The sequence below is a fragment of the Sceloporus undulatus genome, chromosome 1 (assembly GCF_019175285.1).
Source record: "Sceloporus undulatus isolate JIND9_A2432 ecotype Alabama chromosome 1, SceUnd_v1.1, whole genome shotgun sequence".
NCBI lineage: Eukaryota > Metazoa > Chordata > Lepidosauria > Squamata > Phrynosomatidae > Sceloporus > Sceloporus undulatus.
This window is the reverse complement of record NC_056522.1, coordinates 253,169,455-253,188,684: the sequence shown is the minus strand read 5'-3', so window position 1 is coordinate 253,188,684 and position 19,230 is coordinate 253,169,455. Positions and strand designations below refer to the sequence as shown.

At 38.6% G+C, this 19,230-nt stretch overlaps 1 protein-coding gene across 4 annotated transcripts in view; it reads left to right on the top strand.

Moving 5' to 3' along the window:
• Positions 1–16,084, top strand: part of MAX (MYC associated factor X) — a 29,249-nt gene extending 13,165 nt beyond the window's left edge. The window contains exons 2-4 of one of the 4 annotated variants that reach the window (XM_042469670.1): positions 344–451; positions 11,649–11,778; positions 14,814–16,084. In XM_042469670.1, the coding sequence (XP_042325604.1) occupies positions 344–451; positions 11,649–11,778; positions 14,814–15,001 (426 nt within the window). In that variant the 3' untranslated portion in view covers positions 15,002–16,084. Of the gene's footprint in view, positions 1–343; positions 452–3,841; positions 8,144–10,953; positions 11,132–11,648; positions 11,779–14,813 lie in introns of those variants that run through there. The other 3 variants (XM_042469677.1, XR_006104194.1, XM_042469686.1) reach the window with 3 other exon arrangements.
• Positions 16,085–19,230: the final 3,146 nt, after the last annotated feature.

Genomic DNA, 19,230 nt, shown 5'->3' with positions numbered 1-19,230 from the left:
TATTTGAGGCTTCCTTGGGGACAAATAGTCAGCACCATGGCAGTTGAGCAAGGGATCTCAGCTAAAAAGACCAACAGAAATGCTGTAGGGCAAAAGTCTGTTCTCCGTTTCAGTAACTGAACTAGTTTTGTTTGTTTGTGCTGGACTTGAACTTTCTTGGATTCTTTCTTTGATGATACCTTTAATTCTTCCCTTCCTTACCAGAATTTTGATTTTGGAAATCCTGCCTCCTTGCTGTGTATATCCTAGTCCAAGGGCCAGGGATGCAGTGAAAGCCACATGTCTTATTGACCTTGGGGATAGTGAGAGTCTTAATACTTGTTCCTCATTTTATCTGTCCTAGGCTGACAAACGTGCTCACCACAACGCACTGGAGCGGAAACGTAGGGACCACATCAAGGACAGTTTCCACAGTCTGCGGGACTCTGTGCCATCACTTCAGGGAGAGAAGGTGAGTTTATTGAGAGAAGTGATCTGTTTCCCTTGAATGCAGCTGATCACTAGCAAGGGAATTGCTTCCCAGTCCCATTTTGGGGTCATCTTATTAAATGAGAGAGGGCCAAAAACAGTACAGTCAAGACATCAATTATGTAATGATCCAGCATAGTGTATTTGAAGCAATGTTCAGGCCACTTCAAAGATTTATATTCATCTTCTTTATGCACTAAAATAAAGGTAAATTCTCACTGTATAAACTGTTTTTTGCTGCATTTCTGAATGGCTGAAAATCTTTGCCTCTGACCCTAGTTTCCCTTAGGGCAGTTTTTGGCATGTGGCTTCACAAGCAAGATCGGATGGTCCACTTTTCTGCATATGGAGAGCAGAACCCTGTGTTGCTTTATGAAGAGACCTGAACCTTCTGCTTGGTGCATTCCACAGTACTATAAAGGATTGTAGACCTTTCATCCTCCACCATCCTTATCTTCAGTGGGGAAACCTATTTGTTCTGGTTGCTGTTGCTGTTGTTGTTATCATTATATTTATTTAAATCCCATCCTTTTCCCAAAACTGGGGCTCAGGGCGGCTCACAATATTTAAAAAAAAAGCACAATTAAAAGTGTACAAAAATAGTACACTGTTCAATCTGTGTTTAGAGGTTTTACAGTGGCATATAGGATTATGGCATAGGTTTGTTGCAGGAAATTCAGGTAGATATTCTGTCTGAGCAGGAGAGTGGAAGCAACCAAGCAGTAAATTACAGTCACACTCACCTTTTGCAGATGTTGGTGGTGCAGAATTTCCCTGAAAGTGGGAAAACAATGAGTGTCTCAAGGCCTCCCAAACTTTAACACACAAAAAGTAGCTGTACTGACAGAGTGACTGTCCTTACTTAACCTGTACACTTCCTTCACTCACTCACTCAGCTGTGAGGGGAGAAAGGGGGCATCCCTTTATCCCCCCCCCAACTGTATGCACACTTCCTGCTCCCACTTCCCCATCCCATACCCTTCCCCCACTTGCCTGCACAAATGAGTGAGTGAGCAAGCGAACATATGCGTAGCTGGGCCCAGACACTCATCAGTTTGGTTTTCTCCCAGTAACACTGGTATTATCGAAGTTCCTGTTAAAAGTGGCATAGGATACAGTGACAAATACAGTAGTCTGCAAATAATCAAATCTGTAAATGCTTAACCTGCAAATGTGGAGGGGCAACTGTTGTCTCACATCTGTAGAGACTGTGTGAAAGATGACTCCTTGTCCTTCCTGTTTTGACTTTATGTGTTTTGATGCTAGTAGGTAATGTTTAGCTAAGGCTAAAGTGGCTGTCCTGAAAAGGAATGAGGAAATGGTGTCCTACTCATCAGTGGTTGGAATACCTACAGAGTTGTCTGCAATAGCTCAGTGTAAGGTACCTAGCTTGATAGGCAGCATTTTTCATGTGCCATCACCTCTGATGACACTGTGTTCTAGACATTGTCAGTACACACCCATTTGTTACTTATGGCATGCAGGCAAATCTTTCAGGACTAAGATTTAGTCATTGTTATTGTGAGCTAAAATATTAGTTAAAATACATAACCTAGTTAGTTAAAGTCTCTCAGCCTCAGAGGATGGCAAAGACAAACCCTTTCTTAACAAATCCTGCCAAGGAAACACCATTATAAGGTCACCTTAGGGTCACCATAAGTTGAAAACAACTTGAAGACACACAACAGCGACAAAATTAGCTGAATTTATAGGCTATTGCTAGTTAAAATATATAGCCTGGATTTCTACTTTTCCGATTCCCCCTTGTAGTGTTAGTGCAAGCAGCTGAGTGTTTAATGCCTTTGACTTTACAGGCCCTATTTACAGATTGCTGGAAAAATTTTCATCATGGGGATGGCAAGTTTAGTGAAGGCCATAAAGTTTGAAAGCAATGCTACGTGCCTTGTTGTGGGCAGTCTTGAAGGTGCAAGACAGTGTTTGTACGCAGTCTCTTCATGTATATGGGTCTAATGTTCTTGGTACTGTTGACTGAAGGCACATTTTAGTGTCTATTCATACTGTAATGCTGGAGTAGGCAAAGTATGGGTCATATACAACTCCCAGAGTCTTTTTTCACAGCGAAACCTGGAAAAAATGTAGGCAAAAATGTAGACTGATTGCTTCTGGAGGTCTCCAGGAGTAGTTTTTGTTGCTGTTTTGGTTTAGGGTAAGTGTAGGTCTCAGAACATCCAGTCACTTCTGAATCTAATTTTCTCCGTGGCAGTGTTGGGTGTTTTTTGCTTGATAGAGCTTGTAATGGGTCCTGCAAGCAAACATTTGGCCCCCAGTGCTGTGTTTCCCACCCTTTTTCTAACATAACAAATCTCACATAAATACCATTTTTAATTTGGACTAGTGTTGGATTGAGGTGATAATGGTTTGTCAAATCAATATTGATTAACAGGAGATAATGGAAAATAATTGTCACATTAGCATTTTAAATTATAGCTTAGTCTTCTCCAGTGGTTAGATATGGGAGCACTTAAAAATGAAATAAACCAAATTATGAGAACACTATACAATAATGCCCCAATTTGTCAGCTATCTCAGTCCTAAGCAGCCTAGACTGAATTCATAGCAGTGGATCTGAAAGTTACTTTTGTTTAAAGAGGAGAATTTAAAAAGGAGAAAGTTGTATAAGTGTAAGCTAGCCATTAAGGTTCTGTGTCTGCACCATTTTCATTTCTGACTTTGTACTTGGGTTAGAATTAACCCAAGTTAATTCTATAAACTTGCTTGATCATAGAAAAAAAATATGAGAAGTAATTTTCAAGGAATGACAAATCTATTCAATTGAACTTGAACCCCAGCTTTTGGCCAGAACTGGAGGTTTGTTTTTGAGAAAAGAAAACCCTTTGATAGTTGAAACTGATCCTTAAAAGTGAATAACCATCATGTCATATTGTGTAACTTTCATAGAGGCCCAGGTGTTGATGTGCTCATAATGTGCAGTGCTGGTGACAGAAGGTTACCTTCTTTCAGCTCAGCGCCAGTGAGCATGATACTTACCAGCAAATCTTGGTTAATTGAAAGCCAGAAGCTGGTGGTTTTTGAAATAATGAATTGTTGCAATTATATACGCATAGATATTCCTGCTTTGCCCCTCCTGTATAGTGAACCTTGTTGGGCACATTGTGCGAAGGAGTGGCATACAAATTCAGGTGTTGATGCTGAGAATGAGTTAGTTGAAAATATGCCATTGTGCAGTCAAATGCTTTGAAATAGATAAATTGTACCGTGTGAACTCTTTAATAGCCAAACAAAAAGGATTACCCCGTGACGTACTGGTCTTTTTTGTCAGAAAATCAGTTAGGGTTGCATTTTTAAATATTCATAATGACACTCCTTTTTGTTTTGGAAACCAAGAACTGAGAATTTTAAAAGAGATCCCGGGAAGAATATTGAGAAAACGGAGGGAGTACTCTAGCCTTACTACCTTTTTGAGAGATGTGAAGATTACATACAGGTGGGAACTCCCAGAGGGGTTAACCTTTTGGTGGAAAAAGAAGAGAGTTAGAATTTTGACACCGGAGCAGGCAAAAAAATTTCTGAAACAAGTCAAAACACAATACCCGACAAAACAAGGAGAAGATAGAGACACTGAACAAAGAAACCAACTGGATGGAGAAGAAGAAGACGGAGAGCTGTTGAATTTGCAAGACCCCCTAATTCTGGACTTAGAATACGACGAGCAAGAGTTGCTACAGGAGGAAATTAGAATCGGGAGAGAAGAAAGAGAAAGGGAAGAAAAGTACTAAATAAAACACGTAAAACATTTAACTCGTATTAAATATAATTTTTCTTATCTTGAATTTGAAATTCGACACAGAAAAACTTATTTATTTTTAAATTTTACCTCATTTCAATAAAAATATATTAAAATTTAATAAATACTGACGAGGTGGTTTTCTTTCCTATTGCTATCATATTTGAGAGATAGAATTTAAAAATTATGGCGAACAATTTAAAATTCTTATCGTGGAACGTTCAGGGCTTGAATACACCGCAAAAAAGGAAAAAGATCTTCCATTATTTGCAAAAACTAAAATTAGATATAATCTGTCTACAAGAGACAAGAATAAAAGAAAAAGATAAAAAACATTAAGATGCAATAGATTAGGACAACTGTACTCAGCACATTCTAAATATAAGAAAAAAGGAGTGGCAATATATGTAGATGTAAAATATGATGCAAAAGAAATTTATAGTGATAAGGAGGGAAATTATGAAATAATTGAGTTGAGGTACAGAGAAGAGACTGAGAAGAAATTGATTATAGTAGGAGTATATGGTCCTTTAGAAAATAAAAATAAATTTTATAGCAAACTAAAACAAAAATTAGTTCAGCTGGAAAATGATTCAGTAATCCTACTTGGAGATTGGAATGGTGTTATAGACCCAAAATTAGACAGATTTTCGGAAAAAAACATGAGGAGGAATCAAGGTAAGCTCCCAAATGAATTTTTCAAATTAACACAATTATTGGAGGTGCAGGATGTATGGAGAACAAAATATGGGAAGGCTAAAGATTACACCTTTTATTCTAACCCGCATAAGACATGGTCCAGAATAGATATGATATGGTTATCTGTCCATTTAAACCCAAAGATTCAAAATGTTAAGATACTTCCTAGAGTATTATCGGATCATAACCCAGTGCAATTAAATTTAAATATGTTGAGAAATAAGGAATATAGTTGGAAATTAAATTCAAAATTGTTAGAAGATAAGGAGATTACTAAACAATTAAATGTTGAAATTAAAAGATATTTTGAAGAAAATTCAGATAAGGAGACTGCCCCCTTTATAGTCTGGGATGCACATAAGGCGGCTATAAGGGGCTGGTTAATAAAAAAAAGCCTCTGAGGTAAAAAAGAAAAAAGAAGAAAAATTGAAGTATTTGAATTTGCAACTACAAAACAAAGAAAATGAATTGAAAAAATATCCAAATGATGTAAACACCAGGAAAGAAGTTAAATATTTGCAGAAACAAATATCGGTGGTTTTGGTGGAAGAGATGGAAAAGAAATTGAAATTTTTAAAACAAAAATATTTTGAAACAGCAAATAAACTGGGTAAATTATTGGCATATCAATTAAAAAAAGAAAAAGCTAAAAGAACCATCTCAATGATTAAAGAGGGAGATAAGATAATTACAAGTCAAAATAAATTAAAGAAAAAAGTATTAGAGTATTTTGTGGAACTATTTAAATACCCAAAAGTAGACCTGTCAAAGATTAAAAACTATTTGGATTCGCAAAAAATTGTAAAGTTTACAGAAAAACAGAAAGAAATTTTGAATAACCCGATTACTTTAAACGAATTGGTTGATGCAATAAAAAAATGTAAGTTGGGGAAAACCCCAGGTCCAGACGGTTTCACGAATGAATACTATAAAAAAATGTTACGAGTATCTCAAAGAACCGTTAGTACACATATTCAATGAAATTGTGAGGGGTGGGATACCACAAACATGGACTCAAACAGATATAAGCTTGATCCCAAAAGAAGGAAAAGATGGAACATTGCTTAAAAATTATAGGCTGATTGCATTATTGAATACAGATTACAAACTATTTGTAACAATTTTGGCAGAAAGATTAAAAAGTGTTCTAACTAATTGGATTCAAAAAGATCAATCCGGTTTCCTACCAAACAGAATGATTAAAAATAACATAAGAAATTTAATTAATTTAATTGAGATTCATGAAAAAAATATAGATAAGAAATTGGCTCTTATATTTATTGATGCGGAAAAGCGTTTGATAATGTATATTGGCAATTTCTGATTGAATTACTGAAAAAAATGGATGTGGGCTTGGTATTTCAAAACTGGATTGAAGCAATTTATGAAAGACAAGAAGCTAGAATTTGGGTAAATGGTGAAAGAACGAATAGCTGTACGGTAAACAGAGGAGTGAGACAAGGATGCCCACTCTCTCCGCTCCTCTTTATTGTAGTATTGGAAGTGTTACTTAATAGTATTAGAGAAAATCAATTGATACAAGGCTTTAAGTTGAAAAAAGAGGAGTATAAGGTAAGAGCTTATGCTGACGATTTAGTGCTAACGATTGCAAACCCAGTAGAAAGTAAGGAATTAATATTGGAAACATTCGAAAAGTTTGGTAGGGTTGCCGGATACAAAATAAAGAAAGAAAAAACAGCAATATTGATGATGAATATGACAAAAGAAGAAAGGAATAATGTAATTGAGAAGACAGGTTTTCAAGATAAAAAAAATGGTGAAATATTTGGGTATCAATATTACTATAAAAAATAAAGATCTTTTTGAAAACAATTATGGCAGAATATGGAAAAATATTTTAAAAGATTTGACAAATTGGAAAAACCTAAAAATTTCATGGATGGGAAAAATAGCTATTATAAAGATGGTAATTCTTCCAAAAATGATTTTCTTCTTTCAAGGTCTCCCTATAATAGTTAGTGAAATGCCATTTATCAGTGGGAAAGGGACTTATCTAAATTTATATGGAATGGAAAAAAGCCCAGAATAAAAATGAAAATATTATATGATTCGGTGGATAAAGGGGGATTGGCATTACCCAATTTCAAATGGTATTACCAAGCTTGTGCTCTCGATTGGATGTTAGATTGGAAAATAGAAAAAATTTGAATTTGGAAAAAATAGATTTAAAATTTGGCCTGCATGGATATTTAGTATATGATAAACAAAAGGTAGATAGTAATTTTAATGATCACATTATCAGAAAATCGTTGTTTAAGGTCTGGTTAAAATATAGAAAAAAATGGTGCCCTAGAATTCCTCTGTGGACATCATCAAATGAAGCTATTTTTGGTAGGGAACAATATAAAAGGGAGGGCTGGGTGATATACAATGAGATTACAAAACAGACTGAAGATAAAAGGGTAATGAAATCACAAAAGGATTTGTATTTGGAGGGTATACACAGTAATTGGTTCTCTTATAGACAAATTCGAGAGCATTTTATACTTGATTCGAGGGAAGGAGGAATTGGGGAAGGAGATTTAAAATTTGAAAGGATAATTAAAAATCCACAGAAACAAATTTCAAATTTATATAGATTAATATTAGAGTATGAATTGGAATCAGAAACGGTAAAAGAATTCATGATAAAGTGGGCCAAAGATATAAATGAAACAATACAATTAGATCATTGGGAGAAACTTTGGAAGGGAAAAATCAAACAAATTATTTGTGTGGACCTAAAAGAAAATATATACAAGTCCATGTTTAGATGGTACCTTACCCCACATAGATTATCTAAAATGTTTAAAAATAATAGAAATCTCTGTTGGAATTGTAGTAAAGAGGTAGGAAGTTACCTACATATGTGGTGGAATTGCCCCATTGTAAGGAAATTTTGGAAAGATATACATATAGAGATGAGAAAAATCTTTGGATTAAAGGGAGGACCGACTGTTAAGTTCTATCTCTTAAATATGATGGAAGACATAGAATATGGAAAAAAAATTGAAAAAATTATATTACTGGCGCTAGTTGCAGCCAGGAAGACTCTCGCCCAGAATTGGAAAAAAGATTTCTGCCCAACAATCGAGGATTGGAGATGGAAGATGCTGGATATTTATGAGATGGAGAAATTGACACACCTGGTAAAAAAGAGACCGTTGGAAGACTTCTATGAAGAGTGGAAGGTTTGGAAAACATATCTAGGTAATTTAAAGGAAGATAAGATGTATACTATTATAGAGGATGTATAGAGTATAGAGTAAAAATAGGAAAGGTTTTTTAGGTGATAGACAGATATGTGATGGTAATGTTGCTGTAAAGTTAGTTACTTCTCGATGAAATAATAATAATAACAATAACAAATATTTTTGATTATTTTAAAATTAGAATTATAAATAGGGTTGTTATATTAACTGTGGGTATATAAGAATTAGATAAGAAGAAAAACATAGAGTTTATTAGGTTAAGTAAAAACAGGGATAATGAATAGTCGTTAATACAGAAGGCTATGAAGATTATTTTATTCAAGAAAACTTGAAAGAATCAACAGTAGTAATAGGACTAGTTAGAGTTCAGTAGGGAAAATAGTAGATAATGTTAGAAATTAGTAATCAAGGAAGTCGGGAAGGAGGGAGGAGAACGTTGTAATACTTATATTTCTATTTTAGATTATGTTTGATACTGTATATGGAATTTTTTAATCTTTATTGTATGTTTTTAATATTTAATAAAATTAAAAAAAAGAAGAAAATATGCCATTGTGGTGCAGGTGGGAAGTACATTGCATTCACAGTGCCAAAGGCAATCATGTCAATGAAAAAGAGAGTTTATTATATCTTGGCTTTGGATTCAGTACCAATCATCAGAGCTGTGTGTCTCATGTTGGCATATAGAATTGTGTGCATTCCAAAAGAAGTTGATCGAAGGAAAGTGTTGAATGAGCACAAACACTTCGCTTTTCAAAAGGGAAGAAGTAATAGCAAAATGGTATTAAAATTGAGATTGAGTGAAAATAATAATACTTATTGTTTTTGCAGTGTTTTCAAATATTAGTCCCCATATTGCAAATTGGTGAGCTGAGAACATCAGTTGCCTAGCAAATTTATGGTGGAAATGAGAATTTATCTGGGGACCTCCTCATTCAGAGCTCTTTTTCTTAAGCTTTTGTGCTATTGCTATTTGGCATAATTGTTAATGGCTTAAAGATCACTAGGCAGTGGCATTATCACATACAAAATTAACAAATTAAAATAGATTATAAATTGTAGAGATGTTTCATGGGACTCCATCCATGAGCCCTAAACAAGTGGGGGAGTTATGTAGTCAGTGAATGTGAATATTGCAGGGGGGAGGGGTCCTTTGATACAATTGTCAAGAGTTACATACTTAGCTGCTCTTTTTCTTATGTTAATTATATACCTTGGGTTGGATCCAGAGTGGTGCAGATCAGAACTCTGGGAACTGAATGTTCCTGGGAGCAGAAAGATGGGTTAATTACTTTTACAATTACCCTCCAGAATTTGATATTTCAGGAAAAATTAAAGAAGACAGTAATGAATTATTTGTAAAAAATTACATGCAAGTGTAAAATTGTGATCCTGGGTCAACAAGAATGAATAAAGAGGGATAGCAAATTCAGTTCTATGATCTGGTAGTGATAACACTGAGTGAGATTTGCAATTTATCAAGCTTGTACACTACACCACATGATATGAGTCAGGTGCTCTGGATGAACCCTGTGGAAAATAGCTTACTACTGTCAGATTAGTTCCTATTTAGGAATAATCTGAAAACAAAATTATATGTAGATCTTTTTACAGCTAGGTGGTATATATAATTATCCAGTTGAGTTAGTAATCCTTAACAAATCGTTTCAAATAGCAGCAGATGTTATTCAGCTGCTAATGCTGCATCTTCTATTAGCAGAGCCAGGAGAGGGAGCAGTTCATCCTCACACCTCTGAAATTTCCTTTGGTGTTTGGGATCCCTTGGGTGATTTTTTTTTTCTGCAGGGGCTGCAGAAGGGAAGAAAATGGGAGAATATACTGTTGCATGAGCAGTCCTTTGCCCATGTGGAATTGGGTTTAATTGTGGTGGGTTTTTTTTTTTGTTTGTTTGTTTGTTTGTTTGTTGTTTGTTTATTTTTAATTTTTTGCAATGCAGGGGTAGGTAAGTGCAGTGGAGCTCAGTTTCCAGCCTGTTTGAAATCTGCTGAAAATGAACCTTTGAAGCTACTGGAAATCTTCTTTCCAGTTTCCATTTTTGAGTTAACTGACCAATGTCTGGTGTTCTATGAAAATGAGGGGGGCAGGAAGTTGTGGAGTCTTGAAGGCTAATGCAGCTCCAAGTGTTTAATGTTTGGAGGGTTTTTAACAGAATGCTGCTTCACCCAAAATATTTCTTTAAAATGGGATTGTGGGGAGAACTTGGAAGGAGTTGGGAGCCATAAAGATTTGCATGTTGTAGTATCTCTGTGCATTGCATAAAGAAACAGCTCTTCCAATAGAAGGTAGTCTAATAATAATTTTTGTTTTTACTGGAGGTAGTTGATGATGTATGCTTTGCCCCCTTATGTTCAGAAAATATTAAATACTCTGCTGAGCTCAGATAAAGCCAATCAAATCTGCACACACAATTGTTTGAGCAAGGGATCTTGTCCTTCCTATGTCCTATTTGCTCAGGTTTCAGCTTCACATGAAGAACATTGGTGCCTTTCATAAAACATTTTTCACAATAAAAAGCACAGAACAAAATTCTGAAACCGAGAAAATCCAAATCTAGCAAAACAAAGTAGCTCACTCCTGCCCTGTGGACAATACAGCCTCACTTCTCCATCAACAAGGCAGGTTTGTCTGCTTCACCAGAGAGTCCTGTCCTGCTGAAGGGGAGGAGATTTTATCCAGAGAGCAAGACTGAGCAGTTTCACTAACATCCAGCTCTAAAGAGTGTGTTTACTGCCAAAAAAAAAAAAATACCCCCAGTTGCAGTGTCTTTCTTTCCCCTTTTCTTTGCAGCTGTAGACATGATAGGTTATAAGCCACCTATATCTCTTTCTCATTGGAACACGAGTTTCCCAAACATTAATATTCAAAACAAATGTGAATGCTGTAATGCCAGTGTATACTGATGAAAGGTTTCAAACCCCTTGGAAAAACTGAAAAAGCATTTCAAATGAAAGTTTTACAAGAACAGGTAAGCAGTACCCTTATCACACATCTCCACTCAGTAACCAGTCTTACATAATCCTGGTTAACCAGAGAATGTATACAATTCTACCTGGGAAGGGTAAAAATAAATAGTATTCAGGTTCCTTTCTAGTATGATTAAGGGTTTCTTATAAATATGGGAAATTTTGCTTGCATAGTTTAAGATGGGGGGAAATAATCCAAGTGTACAACTTCCCCAGGAGTTTCATAAGTTACTTCATCAAAAAATGCTTAGTGCTTTTACCAGATGTCTCTCATACAGTTGCTTCTATATACAGTAACTGGAAGCCAAGTACAGAACTGGAAAAGAGTCCCTAGTTCTTGAGTCTCAAAAAAATTTGATTTCTAGAGCTAAGTGTTTTGCAAACCCTACAAAGGTTTTAAGATTGCACCACAATCAAATATGGACTATATTGAGAAATCCTCTCCATGCACCAGGGAGTATCAGTGTACCTATCTATGTGAACTAGGACTTTATCTGGTATGTTTTTTTCTTACTATTGCAACAGGCATCCCGGGCCCAAATCCTAGATAAAGCCACAGAGTACATCCAGTACATGCGCCGGAAAAACCACACACACCAGCAGGACATTGATGATCTAAAGCGCCAGAATGCACTTCTGGAGCAGCAAGGTGAGTAGCTCATACTCCCCAAGGCAAATTATGCATTTGGACACTGCTTTTTCATAGAAAACTTCTTGTATATTGTTCTCTGCAAATAGTGATCAGGGCTTAAGGGAAGACATGAAAACTTTTTGGCTACTTTTGATCATAGTGAGGTTGGGGTGAAAAGGGTCAAGAATTTTGGGTGAAGGCAGTGCATCCATTTGTATCCACTTAATGGAAAGCACCCAAAGCCCATTGGGAGGGATTTCCTCCCAATCTAAAATTCAATACATGTTGCTAGCATGTGATAATCATAGTTAAGCCAAACAACTGGCCACTGTAAATGACTGGCATGTCCTTGTTTTTAAGGCACACAGAGAATCATTTCAGGCATTTCGATGTCATCTCAATTGTCTCATACTCACCAATTTTGTTTTCAATTTTGTTGTGTTTTCAGTGCATGCTGCTGCTCCAGGGAGTATTTTGCAAGAGTTGTAAGGGTGATTTTTCCATGGAAAAAATAATTGGGGTGGACTTGGGGGCTTTGGGGAATCCTGAGGGTATTTAGAGGCTGTAGACAGCTTGCGGCTTACTCTTTCCACTCCATTACAGGCTAAATAACCAGTTTATTAAACTTCTGTAGGATGGTAGAGACTGAGGGAATTGATTATTTTCAGCCATGCTGAAGGAATATTCCACAATTGGTGGGTTAATTTCTTTACACCAGACAATTGAGGCAGGAGTTCCCAAAGTTCTAAATCTATTTCATCCTTTGGCTCCTCTCTCTCCCCCTTGGTTTTTATTTTCCTGCCTTGTCAATCAGTCAATTTTTATTTCTTTTCCTCTTCTGATAAGCATGTCAGTGAAGGAACCATGGTACTTGCTACAGGTGGCAGAGTTGTTGCATCAGGGTCCAGTACTTCATCCCTATTCAGATTGTTTAAAGTTAACTGCTTGGAGATTGAGCAGAGAAACTAGATTCAAGAGGGATATCCAGAATCAAAGTATAGTTTTGGCTTCCAAAAGACTGTTAGCACAACCCATATATGAGACCACTTGAAAAGCTTTCTAAAGGTGGTGTTTGAAAAATTAAGTACTGTGTGAAAATAAGAGGACCTGACATTTTTATAAGAAGGACTAGTACAAGGATTGAGACCCAGTATGCTAAAAAGACTGGTAACTGCTCTGTCAGTAATACTTTACATCAAAGGGAAGTCACAGTCAGTTTACCCTCATGTAAAACAGGTTTCTCAGAGGTGCAACTTTACAAGTCCCATGTACACTTCACAGGTTTCCAACATGGGATCTGAATCTGGTATTGAATATTTTGACAAAATCACCATTTGAACCACTTAAACAGACTTCATAAAGATTTTTATCTTTCAAATTGATATTTCTGGTAGCAATAACATCAGCAAGAAGTTAACATCATTGTAAATCAATCCTAATTTCTGTAGGTTTGAGAAAGAAAAGTTATTAACTACTGGGCCATCTTTTGTCCCTAAGTCTTTGTTTATGAGGGCTAGGAATCAGGTCTCTAGAATTGCCTGCATTCTGTCCGAACACTGTACACCCTTTAGAGAAAAAATGGTATTCTCTAGATGTAAGAAGAGCAGTGAAAGTTTACATTACTTCTGTTAAAGAACAAAAGGAATTCGGCTACAAAATTAATATTATTCAGGTGGATAAAAGGTGATGTTTATTTATGTTATCACGCCAGGACCTCAGCCTTTCTTGGCACATTTTACAAGATCAGTGGCTACTGCATTCAGAGTAGTAATGTCATCAGAAAACACTTGTAAATCAGCAGGATGGAAGGAGCCATCCATGTTTGTTACACACTGTATGATTGATAAATTCAAATCAGGACAAACTGCATTTAGAAGAACTGTTGTGAAAGCAGTGCTGCAAGAAGACAGGAGCCAGTCCTGCCCTTGAGGTGGAAATTGAAATATAACACACTAGTTGTGGATTACTCCTTCAGCCTGCCTGAGAATGATACCTACCATGACTGATCATTCTGGGGAGGCCAAAGGAGCAATACATCCCCTCCAGGGGTTACCAAGAAAAAAACAAGTCAACAAATAGATAGAAATCAACAACAAAAACAGTTAAAACCCTCTTTCTTTCTAATTCTATCTGTTCACTGACTCTAATACATTATATAACAGTCAGCAAGGCTGTATAATTAAACTTAAGGGGGAGAGAGAGGAGCCAGTGTATGATAGTTAGCATACATCCTTGAAATGAAATAAATAAATTGGCCTTAGAACTTTGGAAACTCCTGCTTCGATAGGCTAGCGCAAGTGATTAGCCCACTAGTTGTGGATTGCTCCTTCAGCCTTCCTAGAGTGATATTCATGGTAGGTATCTACCTCTCATTTTTATTAACTGACATTGGCCAGAGTTCTGTTAGGGACATCTGCACATGTAAGTTTCTCTTACATGTGTTGATGTCCTTTTTGGGATACTGTGGGGATTGGTATTCCTTCCTTCCTGTGCAGTACTGGTATTCTTTCCTCTCTATGCAGTGCCCAAAGTTCCCCCTCCAGCCTACTGATAAGTCCTTGATCCCATATTGCATGGCCATTCCATACTTTGCAACAAGCAGGCAGACTTGGAAAAGCATCTGGCTGCATCTTCCATTGCCAGATTTGAAATGGTATCAGCGCTGAGATCTGCCAGTGTCCTTCAGAGGTGTGAGTGCTGCTGTGATCCTTGTACATCTGCCTGGGAAAGGGATGTAGCCAGACACTTCTCTGAGTCTGCATGCTCGTTGTGAATGGCCATGCAAGATGGCATCAGGCTTATCAGTAAGTCAGGGGGAGCGTACACAGCTCAGTGTAGCATAAATTGCATGTGGATGCTTACACAAAAATTAAGAGGTGTTGACTTAAGGCCATTATCTGTTCTTTTAAAAAATGTATTCTACCTTCGCTATATTGCTTCAATAAATAAAATCTTGCTAGCTAAGTGCAAACATGTGAACATACCGTATGTGAATGATGTTATAGGTCACATCTGCCTTTGTCTGTTTCCATATTCTTGGTCTTGCATTTTAGTTCGTGCACTGGAGAAGGCAAGGTCAAGTGCTCAGCTGCAGGCCAACTATTCCTCTTCAGACAACAGCCTCTACACCAACCCCAAGGGCAGCACTATCTCCGCCTTTGATGGTGGCTCTGATTCCAGTTCAGAATCTGAGCTGGAAGAGCCCCAGAGCCGGAAGAAGCTTCGTATGGAGGCCAGCTAGAAGAGGCCTGACTTCCTGCTGCCATTAGACACTTGCTGGCTGCTTAAGGACTTTCCTTTTTTTTTTTCTTTAGTAGAAGCTCTCGGACTGCAGTTTCTTCCTGTCCTTGTCCCTTTCTGCCCCCTTTTTGAGTTAAACCCATACCTATGGCTTGGCAGCTTACCTTCTGGAAGACACCGGCAGCCCTAGCGTGGAGCAGGATGTGGATTTCTCTCATCCTGCCCCATGGCTGCAAATTTCTAGTGCCAGGAATGCCCAGGCCGTTTGATGAACTCCATGAGTCTTTGATTGCCTGGTCAGTTTGGAGAGAATGACCTCTCCATTCTTCCACTAGAGCCACACCAGCCTCTTTTGCATTTATCAAAATATTTCTATTTATAACAAAGCCAAATGTCCCCTGTTGAAGCTTCATGGGCTGGGAGGGGGCGCACAGATACCTGTGTGCATGTCTCTTCTTGTGTGAAGTGACAGTGCAGATTCAGGGTGAGGTGGGAAGATGGATTTCCTTTTTGTATCTTGGCAAATGATTAATTGGTATTTATTTCCTCCTGTGGAAACTCAATCTGGTCAGATTCCTGCTCCTGCTGCGGACATTAGTGATGTGAGGCTACAGAATCATCCCATGATCAATTCTTCCCTCTTTGAAATTTTCAACAATAGAGCCAGCTTTTTAAATGTAAATACACCACAAGCTTTGTTATTTGGTACTAATAACTGCATCAAAGCGTGACCTCTGCCCTCTGGCAACTGGGCCAGTTACTGATGTGAGTCCTAGGGGCACAGGCTGAGAGTGAGCAAAGGCCTCTTGTGTGTATGTATGCATGTGCACGCGCATGTGCATGGGCGTGCACATGCATGTGTGGGTGTATATGTGTGACCTTAAATTTTTGTCTTCTTTCCACTCTTGTTTGTGATGTTTTCTGAATTTAGTGTATACAAGTGTAGCTTGGTCTCTGTCCAGGTGTGAGTCTATTCCATGGAACTGAAGTATGTTGTACATACTGCCCAAGAATTGTCTTGCAAGTTAAGGCTTCCCTTTACTATAAGACTATAAATAAAAAAAATATTTTATCCTTCTGATTAGTGCTGGTGTCTTTATGGGAGAATGGGGGATGACGGGGAGTTCAGTTAACATTAACACTTGTGCTTTTTCCATTAATTGGGTGGATAATATGTTAAGAAATCAAACCCTGAAGCTGAAGATACAACAAATGTTTGGATAAAGTAGCTTTTGTTATATGTTATTTAGTAGATATGTTTTGTTTTGTTTTTACTGGTGTCCCCAAAGTAGCTCTCAGCACCCAAGACTGCAATAGGTACGTAAATGTAAACAAGCATAAATACTTACATAATTATTTTAGTGCAGAGCCAGGATTACATGTGCTGGCAAGGAAGATCTTACAACACTCATGAGTTTTTAGGAGGTTTTTTTTTTCTGTTTTGTGAATTTATTTTAAATCATTGAAAGCAACAAATTAGTATATTGAGAGGAGCTGTTTATCCATAACTATGCAGATACTCTGTTACTAACATGTGAGGGATTTAATGGCTTATGTATTGGGTCTAGAGCAGTGGTTCTCAACCTTTGGCTCTCCTAATGTTTTGCACTCAAACTTCCAGCCAGCTTGCCCAAATGATCAGGGATTCTGGGAGGTGACATCTAAAATGCCTGGCGGACCCAAGGTTGAGAACCACTGCCTCCTGTCACATACAGCCAAATAGAAATTATTTTATTATCCTCTTAGATGACACACATGGATGAATGTAGCATGGTCATGGATAAGTAGACCATGGATATACTTTGCCCTGTCCTCAAGAAAACTGTAGGATAAACTGTATCAACTAAACTCGAAGGCTGTGTCTGATCAGTAATACTATGAAGCAATAGGTAACATGATTTAGAAATTAACTGGGGAGACATATTTAGCACTATGAATATGACTGCAGTCCAGACTTCAAGACAGAACTGTCTGTCTGTAAACATGCTAGTAGCCAGTCGTTATGCTAGATCATAGCTCTCTTCCTCTGTAATGCTTTTGTAAGAGTCTACTGACACCGTGACTCTTTGATGTAGTGTTTTTGTTCTCCCTGTTGTTGGACTACATTGCCACATTACCCCATAGTAACTGGTATGTATCACTTGCCAGTAAATCCTGTTTGGTTATTTCTCCAGGTGACTTGTTGCTTGCTTTGCTACAGAACACCATTTCTCTTCTGGGATTTATACATGGTCCTGAGGGTGTTGACAGTCTTAGTTCCTAAGGGAGATTTCTCTAAACCATTTGCCTGGTTGGGGCCCCTCCTGATTGCTGCCCCTTTGCAACATAGGGAGTCTGAGCCTGGGGTCCTGCTATCACAATAGCAGCTAAATGTTATTAGAACTGACTCCAATGGCAATTCAGCCAGACCCAGACACTACCCTTAGGGTGAGCTCTAACCTCCTCAGAGTTCAGAATCATATCTCCTCAGGCTTCTTAGCCTGCATCAATAAAAGTATAGTGTCTAGATAAAGGGAAGTAATAGTGCCACTCTATTCTGCTTTGGTTAGGCCCCACCTGGAATACTGTGTCCAGTTCTGAGCAGCACAATTCAAAAAGGACGTTGAGAAACTGCGCCGTGTCCAAAATGGTGATGGGTTTGGAAACCATGGCCTATGAGGAACAACTTGGGGAGCTGGGGATGTTTAGCCTGGAGAAGAGAAGGTTAAGAGCTGATATGATAGCCCTCTTTAAATATTTGAAGGGATGTCATATTGAGGAGGGAACAACCTTGTTTTCTGCTGCTCCAGAGAACAAGCTACAGGAAAAGAGATTCCACCTCAACATTAGGAGGAACTTCCTGACAGTAAGGGCTGTACAACAGTGGAACAAACTCCCTCGGAGTGTAGTGGAGTCTCCTTCCTTGGAGGTCTTTAAGCAGAGGCTGGATGGCCATCTGTCGGGGATGCTTTTATTTAGATTTCCTGCATGGCAGGGGGTTGGACTGGATGGCCCTTGTGGTCTCTTCTAGCTCTATGAGTCTATGATTCTCCTTCATCTCCCAGGCATTGGAAAGAATATAAAACATACACCATGCTGGTGAGCCAGCCACCCATACAGGAGAAACAGCTTTCGTTCCTCTGACACCCCATAGCCCTGTGCTATGAGCAAGAAGGCACCAGCCTCCATGCCAAGCAAGTGGATCAGGCCCTGCATTACTACCTGCCAGGAATCCTTGGGAGGTTACCACCAAAAACCAGGTCACTCATACCAAACAAATGCAGGTGCATGAGCACCTCTAGCCATCATAGATCCTATACTAAAGACCATCAGGGTAGCCACATGGAAGCCATCATACACACTTGTTAGGCATCACTAGCTTGACAGCTTGATTCGGCTAAGGCTGATGTTGACAGCAGGGTCTTGTAGCAGGTGCTCAAACCTATGCCGCTGAAGGGCCAACACCGCCCACCCTGTTTAGATTGGCTTTGGTAAATCCCAAACTACAGGATGTGGGGGTCTTATCTACTGGGAAAAGGGCCTCACATCCTGTAGTTTGGGTTATGCTCCTCCCACTCATACCAGATAGGAAGTAAAAAGAGACCTTCTGGTGACCCCACATTGGTAGAGCTAACCTTAGAAGACCAGTCGCTACAACAGCCGAATGCTCCAGAAAAAACATAAACCATTTACAGTGGGTCCTCGCCATACGCTGCCTTTTTATAGGTGGCTTTGAGCATAGGCGCTCAAAGCCGCCGGCGCGTGCGGGGCGGAAGGGGTGGTGCGTCCCATTCAATTGAATGGGCGCATGCGCGCCGAGCCGCCGCACCGCCGCGCCCGAGCCCCATTGTTTCCAATGGGGCTTGAGCATAGGTGGAATTCGCCTTACACGGAGGGATCCGGAACGGATCCCCCGCGTAAGGTGAGGACCCACTGTATTTGCATATCAAACTATAGAGAATTGGATGGTAACAGAGCCAGTCAGTGAGCAATCTAGCTTGTGCCCCATAGGGAAGCACTATGTGGATATGAATTATCCCTACGCCAGCACCCCTGAGGTTGGGCCAAGATGTGGGGCTCTTAGCTACTGGAAATGGAAATATCACAGGTAAGAGCCAATGTCCCTTTTCTGGGGCAAAACAGGTGGATGCTCTGATCTTAATACTATTGGAAACAAGATCACATTTTTCTAGTGAGATCTTCACCAAAAGCTGAGAGACTATCAGGCAGATGGAACTTGTTGACTGGGGT